This window comes from Macrotis lagotis, chromosome 1 (genome assembly GCF_037893015.1).
Source record: "Macrotis lagotis isolate mMagLag1 chromosome 1, bilby.v1.9.chrom.fasta, whole genome shotgun sequence".
NCBI classification, from domain to species: domain Eukaryota; kingdom Metazoa; phylum Chordata; class Mammalia; order Peramelemorphia; family Peramelidae; genus Macrotis; species Macrotis lagotis.
Genome location: NC_133658.1, coordinates 408717672 through 408729811, shown reverse-complemented (window position 1 = coordinate 408729811; position 12140 = coordinate 408717672). Strand labels below are relative to the sequence as shown.

The 12140-nt window shown below is 34.9% G+C and overlaps 1 protein-coding gene across 5 annotated transcripts in view; it reads right to left on the bottom strand.

Annotated features, from left to right (window-relative positions):
• NR3C1 (nuclear receptor subfamily 3 group C member 1) overlaps positions 1–12140 on the bottom strand; it is a 139012-nt gene that overhangs the window by 33847 nt on the left and 93025 nt on the right. For 4 of the 5 annotated variants that reach the window (XM_074212705.1, XM_074212706.1, XM_074212704.1 and 1 more), the window contains exons 3-4: positions 11497–11663; positions 4566–4682 (exon numbers count right to left, since the gene is read on the bottom strand). In XM_074212705.1, the coding sequence (XP_074068806.1) occupies positions 4566–4682; positions 11497–11663 (284 nt within the window). The remainder of the gene's footprint in view (positions 1–4565; positions 4683–11496; positions 11664–12140) is intronic. The other variant, XM_074212708.1, reaches the window with a different exon arrangement.

The following is a 12140-nucleotide window of genomic DNA, read 5'->3' as shown; positions in this document are numbered from 1 at the left end:
AGCAGCATGTAGCAGTAGAAACACAAAGCTTCTCTCTCACCAATGTCTGAGGTCCTTTATTAGACCCAATTTTTTTCTAGTTCAAGGTTGTGTCTGCTCATTGAAAGACTTCACTTTAGATTATGAAATCTTCATCTTTGCTAGCTAAGCCATAAGCAAGCAATGAACATTTGTTTAATAATCATCACAAAATAGTTCTGGGGTTCAGAGTTCCCTGGCTATAAACTCCAGAGTTTTCCATTAGTCTTACACAAATGAGCTACTGAAAACATTGAGGCAGACCTTGCTCTGGATAAGGGCATTGTTTCTGTAGGTTGCTTTATTACTATTTTTCATATACAACCTTCACATTTGTCTCTTTTTACTAGCAAAATCCCCAAAGTCTGAAAAGGACATAGTTTTAACTCTTGAAAGTATGGAGACAATTTTTTTACACATAGAACTCTCCAAATTCTCTCCTTTTCTTAGAGCAGGGATTCCTAACTTGGGGATATAGGGAACAAAAAGGGTTAGGAACCTCTGCTTTAGATAGAATAACATTTTTAAGGTCACAAGACGTAGAATCTGAAGACATGGCTTGAAGTCTGGCTAGCATACTTATTAGCAACATGGTTTTGGACAAGTAACAAATTTTTAGAGTTTCTATTCCCACACCTGTCAAGTGGAAATCTTAATAGATTACCTATTTCTAAAAACTGTAACTGAAATTTGCAAAAAATATGCAAAATGTATCAGCTCCTTCTATAAGTGCTGGTGGGTATTTGGAAAAGTCATTGTTCTTGCAAGAAAAGTCTTTTACAAAGCTTTAAGGTATTATATAAACGTAAGCCAGAACTAAAATTTCCTTCAACTTTGGACATTGTCTTTTTCTATGGAGGAATGTCTCATACAAATATTATTGATCTTAGGTTCTTATGAAAATGATTTGTATATGTAGGATGTGAATTAATTCAGTAGTAACCATCAGAGTTTTCTAATGTGAAAGAAAAGTAGAGAATGGTTTTGGGAAAATTATTTAAGCAGGGTTTATCTGAAAGCTAGTTGAGAATGCAAATGATTTTACAAGTTAAAACATTCATCCAGTATGAAACATTTCAGGGATGAGAATGCCACTGTGATAGGAAGAAGTATATAGATAAAACCAATCTATGAGAAAAGACTGAAGACCTTCCTTAAGAAACCGCCTTATTCCCTATTTGGACATAGCATAGATACTGTGTTAAAAATTAACCTGTCTATAATCCTTACAAGGGTTCCCCCATCGCATAATTGCTAATATAGAGACTGACTAGCAAAGACTAACTGACCAGAGAATGTAAATTTCTTGAGCAAAGTTTGGATAGAATTCTACTTTAAAATGTCTGTTTTATTTTTATATTTGTAGTTTAGCACAGGACTTAGCCAAATGGTAGGTGCTTAATGGAGACAGGTAGGAGGCCTAGTGGATAAAGTTAATGTGCAGTCAGGTAGATTAAAGTTCAAATCCTGTCTCGGGAATTTACTAGCTGCATAATCCTGGGCCAATAACCTCTCTCAATTTCAGTTTCCTAATTTGTAAAATGGAGATAAGTATAATAGCACATATCTCACAGGACTGTGAGATCAAATGAGCTATAATCATTGAAAAACACATGTTGAATTTATTGAAAGAACCTACCTTGGTGCAAAATCTGGTACATAGCACCATAAGTTAGCAACATTCATCAAAATGTGCTAAGATTTGCAAAATCAAAAAAGTCTCCAGTGGATCAGGAAGTACTTCTCCCAGTTTAATTTGCTAATTGACCTATCAACTTTTCCAGACATTTACATTAGAGACAGCTATCTTTCCACTTGAATAATTTCAATACAAAGTCAGCCACAATATTCCAGTTTTGAACATGTAGGTTTTTGTTTTTTCTTGTTAAGCCCTTCAAATATCATCAGGGTCCTGTTGAGAATGTCAGCAGTATACAATGGGAACTTTGAGGGTGGTAAATACATTCAAGGATATGGATATGCAGCTACTTTAAATTTTATCTTCTTAAAGAATTGTCTTAGGGAATAAATGACTTGTCCACAGTCACTTGGCTAGTCTGTGTTAGAGGTAGGATCTGAACTCAAGTCTCTGGCTCCAGGACTATTTGCTCTGTTGCTTCTAGTTCATCTGGGTCAGAAGGAGGTGCTCAGGTGTTTCTCTGCTGTACAATTCTGAACTTTTTATTGACTCTGAGTATAGGATTGGAATGATCAGGAGGTTGACTGATAACTTGCTTGGTTCAAATGATATGAGGTATGTCTATAAAGTAGGAAGACAGATTGGTTTGTGGAAGAGCGATTGCTAACCTACTTCATGTTTAACAAAAGCAAAATAAACCACCAAAAGTAAAATAAACTACCAAAAGGAGAACACTAAATCAGTTGCATTATACTGGTATTATTTTTTATTTATTTTAAATACATAATTAGAATCTGCTGATGCTAAATATTTTTCCATAGGAGAAAAATGCTTGTATACTGCCTTGTCTGGAGAGAAAAACTTCAACCATATACTTTCTAAGCCAGTTGTAGAGTTATACCCCTCTGGGTATTACTGACATCATTTTGAAAGTAGGGCTCTTTTAATTAGATCATCACCTAAATGATATTAATGGAGAATAGAGGCTATTTTACAGAGTAATTTTTTTCTCTCTGAAAGGTTTTGCCAAATAAATTAAATCAAGAAATCATTCAATTGGTGGGAAGTATCACTATGCTCAACAAATACTAAGTATATAGGACTCTTCTGGAGATAATGAACCTTTAAATCAATCTCTCCCCCCCTCCTTCTTTGTCCCTCCCTTTCTTTCTCCCTTCTTCTTTGTCCCTCCCTCCCCCGTCTCCTCCTCCTTTTCTCATTCTTCTCCTACTTTCTTCTCTCTGCCCCCCTCTCCCCCTTTCTCTCTCTCTCTCTCTCTCTCTCTCTCTTCCCCCTTTCATTTCACTTTCTCTTCTTCCCTCCCTTCTTTCTTTTTCTCTCTACTTGACATTTAGGCTAAGCCTATTCACTAAGAAATGTCAAAATAAATTTTATTTCTTAACTTAATTGCTTTAAAATCCTTTTAAATTTATGTACTGAATATTTCTGATTAATCAACATACAAGCATCTATTAATCACCTGTTCTAGGCACCATGTTAAGTGTTAAGGATATAAGGAAAAAATTAAACAGTTCCCACCCTCAAGGAATTTACATTTTAGTAGGTAGCCAATATGTGCAAATAAAAGTACAAAAATAAGTGTAATTTTTTCTTTAGGTTTTTGAAAGGCAATGGGGTTAAGTGGCTTGCCCAAGGCCACACAGTTAGGTAATTATTAAGTGTCTGAGGCCGGATTTGAACTCAGGTGTTCCTGACCACCGGGCTGGTGCTCTATCTACGGTGCCACCTAGCCACCCCCAATAAGTGTAATTTTTAAAAAAATACAGTTCAGTTTTTTGGGGGGGTGGGGAGAAATAGGGGGGAAATTAGGAAAGGCTTTATGTAGGTAGTGGTATTTGAGTTGAGCTTTGGGGGAGATAAGGAATACTAAGAGGCAACAGCATATTCCAGATATTGGGGAGGGCGCAGCGGCATTTTGTTATTTAAAAATTTTCTCCTTTGGATCAATAAATACATGATGCAACTTTCAGGTCAATCAGACAACATCATTTTACCAAAGTTTAACAAAATGGTGATTAGTCATACCTACAAAAGTACTGACATTTTAATCCCAAGTCTCCTACTCTGGGCACTAGTAATTCTGGGTAGTTCCCCAATTGCCTTCCCGCCATTTTTTTTACTTGGTGTGATAGATCAATGCTGGTCAAGTTGTTTCTCCACTCAGATTGCTGTTTACTCTAGAGCAAGTGCTCTTTTAATGAGGCAAAGTGCTTAATTTGCTATTTACAAAACACGACTTTGAGGAGCCTCTAATCTAAAGAAGAGCTACATCTCACACATTTCAAATTGGAAACAATACTACTTGATGTACAATACAATACAATAAGCTTCATGTATTTCTCAGTTTTAAGGTTTTTTATTATAAGAAAATGGAAGCAACAAAACTCATAGATTTGGAAGGGATAGGGAATAGGAACCACCAAGAATAATACTTTCATTTTACTGATTAGGAAAATGAGACCCAGTGACTTTCCAAGCTTGCATATAAAACATGACTAATGGGATTCAAATCCAGGTCCTCTGATTCTTTCCATTATGCCAAGCTATCTCCATACCAATACTCACTTCATCAACCACCCTGACTTTCCTTTCCATCTTTCACTCTGGCAAGTGAATTCAGAGTGTCCTTTCTTAAACCAAAACCTGTAAATAAAATTGGTAGTATGTAGGTCTGTTAAACAGGCAAAATAGGATGCATGATGAGAAAGCAGTAGAAAAATCCCATTTTTAACAAGCAATAGTATGGATATTTTGGTCAAGAATGCCCTATAATGACTCAATCATTTTGAAGATAGCAAGACACTACACTTGATTACTCACATCTTACAAAGCAAATTGATACATTTTTCTGAGATTCAGAACAATCCATTCAAGTCTTTTAAATTACCTTCTAGGTTCATTCCAGCTTGGAGACATTTTCGGTAACGACATGCTGGGCAGTTTTTTCTTCGAATTTTATCAATGATACAATCATTTCTTCCAGCACAAAGATAATTGTGCTGCCCTATAGGAAGAAAAGAAAAAAAGAATGCTAAAATACTGTTCATTTTTGTGATAGCTTTCATCTTTCTTTGTGTATGTTTTGTTGGTGCTGTTTTTTTGAGGGAGCAAGGAAAGAGAATTCAATATATTTAAATCTAGCACAATACAGTACCTCAATTTTGCAAGCGTGAGTTTGGAAGGTTTGATGTTAAACAAACAACTTAAAAAGGAAAATAAAAGAAAAAAGCAAAAAGTGATCTGACTTTAATTTCCCTCATCAAAAAAACAACTTCTTTAAAAAAGATCTTCCAGTAACTATAATTGCTCTATATTACTATAGTAGGATCACAGAATTTAGAGATGATAGTTATAGATTTAGATCTAAAAGGGACCCTTAGAGGCCAGGCCATCTAGTTTAACTCCTTCATTTTAGATATGAAGAAAATGAGACCCAGGGAAGTGAAGTGAGTTGCTCAAAGTCCCACTTGTAAATGACTTGGCCTTATGACTTGGTTTCATCATCCTGTGAAATATGATAAATTGAAATTTTAATTCAGTATTATGTAAACAAAATGAATACTTCTTTTATTTCTATCTTTAAATAAAGATAGAAGGAAAAAAGAATATTCATTCTTATGCTTTGAGGCTAATGGCAACTGTGGGTGAATCAGAGACTTGAACTAATGAATCACTATATGCACCTTAGAAATGTGCTCATCATTGCAAACCCTTTTGCACATAATAGGACTAATTTACCATCAAAGATTACCAAAGTATCAACCAACAGGATTTTTCCCTGGCACTTCCTTACAAATACCTCTAACATATATGGGTTGATGAAGCAATCCAAGAGTTGTCTAGAAATTTCTAGTTAAAATTTCTCTCTTAGGTCTCCTAGCCCTGCATTTTGCTGTGAAGATCTGATAATGCAGTTTTAAAAAGTATCTTTTTAAAATTTTCGCTTTTTCCCCTTATTGGCCATATCAACCAAAGCTCTGGGGCCACATACCTCAGCCTAAGCCACAGGAAACAAACAAACAAAAGTGGCCAAGGCAGTCAACATCTTGTCGATTTTTTCCTGACCCAGCTGCAGCCAGCTGGAATCCTTTGGCAGGCATTGGGGACTTCTGGGGCTGGGAAGAAGGAAGGCTGCCTGACCTCATTAGGAGTTACACTCTGCCAAAAAGTGCCATTACAGAAGGAGAAGCTGTGCTATGGAGAGTATCCAGTAGAGGGTTGCAGAGGGACCCTGGGTCATAGGCGCAAATCCTTTTTTTCTTTTGTATCATTACAGCCTCTCAGAAACTGTGGAGAAGTGAATGGAATGAAGGACCTCAGAGGCTTTGGATTTCAGGCAGGTCTACCCTGGGGAAGGGGGTTATTAGCTTATTAGAATGTGCCTAGGTATGTATCATAGGCATAACTATACTTCAAGATAAAGAGAAAAGGTGTGAATTGTACTTTTTTCCCAGGGGGAAAATGGAAAGAAAATCTTATTTAAGTTTCTAAAGAACTAAGTTGAGTTTTGCCTGGGTCTGCAAGACATTCACCCACTAAAACTTATCTCAAGGTATCTTCGCAACAATTTTCCAAAGAGGAAAAAATAAATCTATAAAGGGAAACAATGTTTCTCTCAATTCACTTACTTAGGCTGGGTTGATCATTTCTGAGGAAACAATGTTCATATTTGAGGATAGTTGTTGAATTTTTGTAAAACGAAGTTATCTTTACTTGTCCTGAATATGAAGCATCCAATGATATCAAGCATCCAATGATATCTATCTTTTTTACAGTAAGTCTGGAAATCTCTGAGCCAATGGCTCTGTTACCAACAACTTGGGTAGCTCTGGGCAAATATGATCTTGTAAAATGAAGGACTTGGACTCAATTTCTCCAAAGGGTCTTTCCAGTGCTATTTTTCTATGATCCTCAGGACATGAGTGCCTCCTATATGACAAGCTTATTTACTTAGAGGTAGTGTGGGGTAGTTGGACAGTGCACTAAACTTGGATTCAGATTCTGTTCAGACAATTAGTATTCATGAGATCCTGGGCAAATCAATTCACCACTCTGGGTCTGACATGAATAACTGGTCTGGTCCCTCTAGAAAGCATTTGGAAACCATTTATCAAAAGTTGTTAAACTGTGTATGATCAGGAAGATGGTAGAATGCTTCATCATCAGTCTTTAGGAATCATGGTTGATTATTGGAATGATCAGAATTCTTAAAAGTCCTTCAAAGTTGTTTGACTTTACAGTGTTGTTATCACTGTATAAGCTATGTTCCCTGGTTTTGCTCAGTTCACTCTGGATCAGTTTATACAAGTCTTTCCAAGTTTCTCTGAAACTCTACATTTCAACATTTTCTAAAACATGGGTATTCATTATATTCACTTGCCATAGTTTGTTCATCTGTTCATCAGTTGATGGGCCTTCCCTTAGTTTCCATTTCTTTGATAATTTAAAAAAAAAACTGCTATGAATATTTTTGCAATTATGGTTGTAACCCAAAGAAAGAGGAAAAGGATACATAATTACAAAGACTGATGATGAAGTATTTTATCATCTCATTCTGAGAATAAGATAAATATTTTTTGGATATGGTCAATGTGGGAATTAAATTTTTTGCATGAGTATTCATATTTATTACAAGATTTTTTTCCTTTTTTTCCTTTTCCCTCAGTGGAACTGGGAGGAACAAAGAAAATAGATTTTTAATTAAAAATTTTTATGGTAAAATTTATAAACTTTCTCTGGGCCTCATTCAGTTTCCTCATCTCTAAATTGTGGGTGTTGGAGCTAATAGTTTTAAAGGTTACTTCCAGCACTAAATCACTGTTTCTATACCCAAAGATCTTGCTTAATTCTCAAGGCAGACTTCTATCTTGTCATTTAATCAATTTTTCTCCCTGTCTCCCCCTTTCTCTTAGAAAAAACCACCAAAAAGAATGACTTCAACCACTAATCTGCCTTTTGAATAGCTTACATCTTCTTCCTAGAATGAGGAAATAGTATAAATGAAGGCAAGAGGCATATAAGAACATAAAGATTGAAAGGTGTGTAGCCTATAGAGCTACAGAATAGAAAGAAAGAAGAGGGACAAAGCCCAATTAATAGCTTTCTCCAGTTTAGAAAAAAGAAATCAAAGATCTATGCTTATTCTGTATAAATAGGGATCAGCTCAATGTGGTTGGTCACATTTATAACATAAATAATGATCAATGTTAATCACCACTTGGAAGTAGCTAAGCTCTTAACTACAGAGTTAGAGTAAGGATGGAGAAAGCTTTATGTTTTGCAACAAAGTTCTACCTTGGAGAATGCTGGCAGCACTTGCAGTTGTGGTTATCATAGATTTAGCATGATCTCAGAGGTCATCAAAATTGCCTTCCTCACTTTATAGATAACAAAACAGAGGCCTGGAGAGTTTAAAGATTTGTACAAGGTTATTCTGGGAGTATCTGAGGAGGAATCTGAACCCAGAGCGTCTTGATCCCATATCCAATGTTCTATCCACTGCTCCTTGCTGGTTTCAGCAGTAAGGAAAGAACAAAGCTAAGCTTTTGGCTAGGAAGAGTAATCAAAATGGGAAACTACCAACAAGTGTGAAGCAATAAAGTTCTTTCCCTACTTTCCTCAATTGAGGATGTGGTTTGTGACATTTGTTTTGAGCACAAAAATTCCAAGTTTCAGCTCAGTGGGACTTCATGTGACTAAATTCACTGAACAGATTTGTATTCGAATATATAGGAAAAAATATTTTTCATGTATGCCTTTAACAAAGGGTGACCAGCTAAAGTATCTACATATTTATATGTCATTAAGCATCCAAGCTAAATCTTAGAAATTTTCCAGGTTGGTCCTCAACAGTCTTTAACTCAGCTTTCATTCACATTCCCTTTAAATGGGAATTACCATCAACCCTCCTTATTAGAGTACTTCATACCTTTCTGGATAGCTCTTTTACTGAATAGATTTGACAATAAAGGATATGTTTTTATAGAGAAATGACTTTTGAGAACAGGTTTAAGAACCATTTCTCCCACAAAACCCCCCAAAACAAATTAAAACAAAACAAAAAACCCCAACCCTGCTTATGATTAAAGATTATCTCACAGGATTCAGAATGTTAAACCAGAACAGAAGGATACACTTACAGAAAAGGAAACTGAGTTCCTCTGAAATGAAATAATTTGTTGGAAATATTTTCATTTAATCATTTCTCATTAATCACAAACATGCTCATACACACAGAGTCCAGTATTCCAATGTTTCAATAAGCTATGAAAAAAATGAGAAAGGAACACTATATAGATAGTTCTTTCTGAGGCTGGGGGTAGCGAATCTAACCATAGGGATAGGGAAATGAGCACTGGCTTTGAAAACAGATCTGAGCAGGAGACATGACTAACACTTATTGGTCCTAACCTGGGCAAGTCACTGAACGTTTGTTCTTCATCCAAAGAATGGGAAAGGCAATTATATTATGTACTTCATCTAACTGTAAAGAAGACACTTTGGAAACCCTAAAGTGCAATATGAATGAGACCTTATTAATAATAATAATTGGTCTAACATTAATTATGATTGATATTAATATTTTCTACAATATAACCAGTACTATTACGGTTACCAATTAGGAATCTGAACTCAGAGTTTCTCAACCCCAATGCTCAATGAGACTCTATGTGACTAAACCCAGTAAAAATTGACCAATTATGAATATATTAATCACAAATGTACATATACCTGCACATATGCATGAATTTCTTGATCTGGAACAGTGGATACATTGGTCTAGAAAATTCCTCTATCAAGACAGGCAACTCATTCTCTAATTTATAATCTTATTGAACAGCCAGAGCATTGAGTAATTAAGTGATTTGCCCTGTGGCTCATGAAACTGTCAGACACAAGGCTTGAACACAGATCTTTCTGATTGTGAGATCAGCTTTCTATCTACTGACTTTCTAAATATTAATAATAATATTAATAGATAAGTAGTGGGAGATTAATTTCTATACCTTTTTACATAAATTCTTTTTATAGATTCACTCTTCTTAACTTTTCAAAAGTGGAAAATAGAGAAAGAACTACTTTTGAGAAGCCTGAAACCCAAGTTTAGGTTGGACCTGTATGGACAATTTTGTAATTATGATACTTTAAAAAAAAAAGGAATCTAAGCAAAGGAAGAGAAATGACTCATAGAGCTCTCAAGAATATGCAAACAGAACTCTGGTCAAACAATAATAATCTTTCTCAGACTGTGAATGAATGGACTATATATTTTTTTAAAATGAGTATTACCAGTTTTAGATCTATATTGTTTACCAGTTACTTTACACAACCTTTAAAATATGTAATTATTCCAAGAGTATTCATAGGCAACAATGGAATTTTAAGAATTTACCTCTTCATTGTTAGATGTGAAACAATGTACTTTTTATTTGTTAAGCTATCCTAGTGACCCATTGAGAGGGGGGGGCTTCTTTTTTAACTTGAAGGGTTTTACCCTTGGGGGATGGGTTTGCAATAATCTACATTTTCTTCCATTATCCTCTGTTGTGGTATATCCATATAAGAATATATATAGGTCATCTTAAGTGTACAGTCTGAGATTGTGACACAGAAGAACAACCTCTAGGGGATCAGATCAGTGATCTTGACCCTGAGCCCAATAGTAATTGCTAATGAAATATACCATAATAATGTGATCTAACTTTTTCTGTCACTGATACTTCTGCTATTTGATTATATTGCACAGATTCCCCTGTGCTTATGCTATATTGTAATACAGTTTCCTCCACTTGGAAATTTTTAATTTATGAAATAAAACAAACTGTAAATTTACTTGTACAACTTGCTATTCCTTTTAAATAAACAACAAAATTATCTTGTAAAATTTTTTTTTTGCTTTTTTCCTCTCCCCCTTGCCCCCCCAAGATAGCATTGGCAACAAACATATTCATACATACACACGCTTATTTACATCATTACACACACATGCATAATATATATATATATATATGTTATATAGAAAAATCAAATACTACTATTTATCAGTTCTTTCTCTGGATGTAGATAGATTCTTTCTTAATTTGGATATATATAGATATTTGTATATATCTATATCTATATATATATCATAGTCAAAATAACACTCAAAGCCATTCTTAAAACAATACTGCTTTTACTATATATAATATTCTCTTGGTTCTGCTCATTATGCTTTTCATTATTTCATGCAAATCTTGTTCTAAGATGTTTTTCTAAGATCACCAAGTTCATTATTTCTTATAGTACAGATGATATTCCATCACAATTATATACCACAATTTGTTCAGCCACTCTCTAACTGATGAGCATTCCCACAATTTCCAGTTCTTTGCCACTAATGAGCTGCTATAAACACACATACATAGACACACACACACACAAATGTTCTTTTCCTTTTCTCTTAATTATCTTTGGAAACAGAGAAAGTAGTATAGGGTATAGGTAGTTTAATAACTCTTTGTGCATAATTCCAGACTGCTCTTCAAAATGGTTATATCAGTTCACAATTCCATCAACAATATTTTTCAACAACTTTAACATTTTTCAAAATCTCCACATATAGGTTTTTAGTGTTTGGAGACTGATTATTTCTTTTCCGTTCATCTTCTCTTTGACTTAGTTCTTCTACTAAACCAAAACAGAAGAAATGCATAGATTTTGGAAATCATTGTCCATGAAGTTAAAGACTCTAAGTATCATAGCCAGTGATAACCTATCATTTTCAAACTGCTGTTTATAAGAATGAGAAATAAATCAAAAAAACTCTTCAAAACACATACTACCTTCCACTGCTCTCTTGAAGAATACTTTACAACTTCCACAAGTTAGGACACCATAATGACATCCTGAAGCCTCATCAGAGCAAACAAGACAGAGTTTGGGGGGTGGTCCCGCTGTCGTGGAGGAACTGGATGGAGAAGAGCTTACATCTGGTCTCATTCCAGGGCTAAACAAGGAAGAAGAAGAAGAGAAAGACATGGTGCTTGAATATCAGCCATTTTATTTCCATTATCATATGAAAAGAAGACTATTTGGGACATTGATTTTGCCGGATGGAGGGTAGGGGAGATTTTTATGAGAAAAGAACTGAATGCACTTTGGCTTACCAGAATTATTTAAACATACTATCTCAAATTTCTTAGCCAAAAGCAGATTTCAATGTCTTCCTTTATCCCTGAGATTCATATAATAACTAGATTTGAGTTCATTTCTTTTCTAGATATGCTGAACTGCATTAGAAGAAAGCTATAGAGGCCCTAGGAATCAGTGGCCTTAAAGTTAAAAGAGACAACCAGGACATATGAATGTTATAGCCAGCAATAACATTGTTTTCTTTTTTAAAATACATTTTTATTGCTATTTTTTGTTTTTCTATCACCAACATTTCCTAAATGTAGCCTTCCAGAGAGCATCCCTTATAACA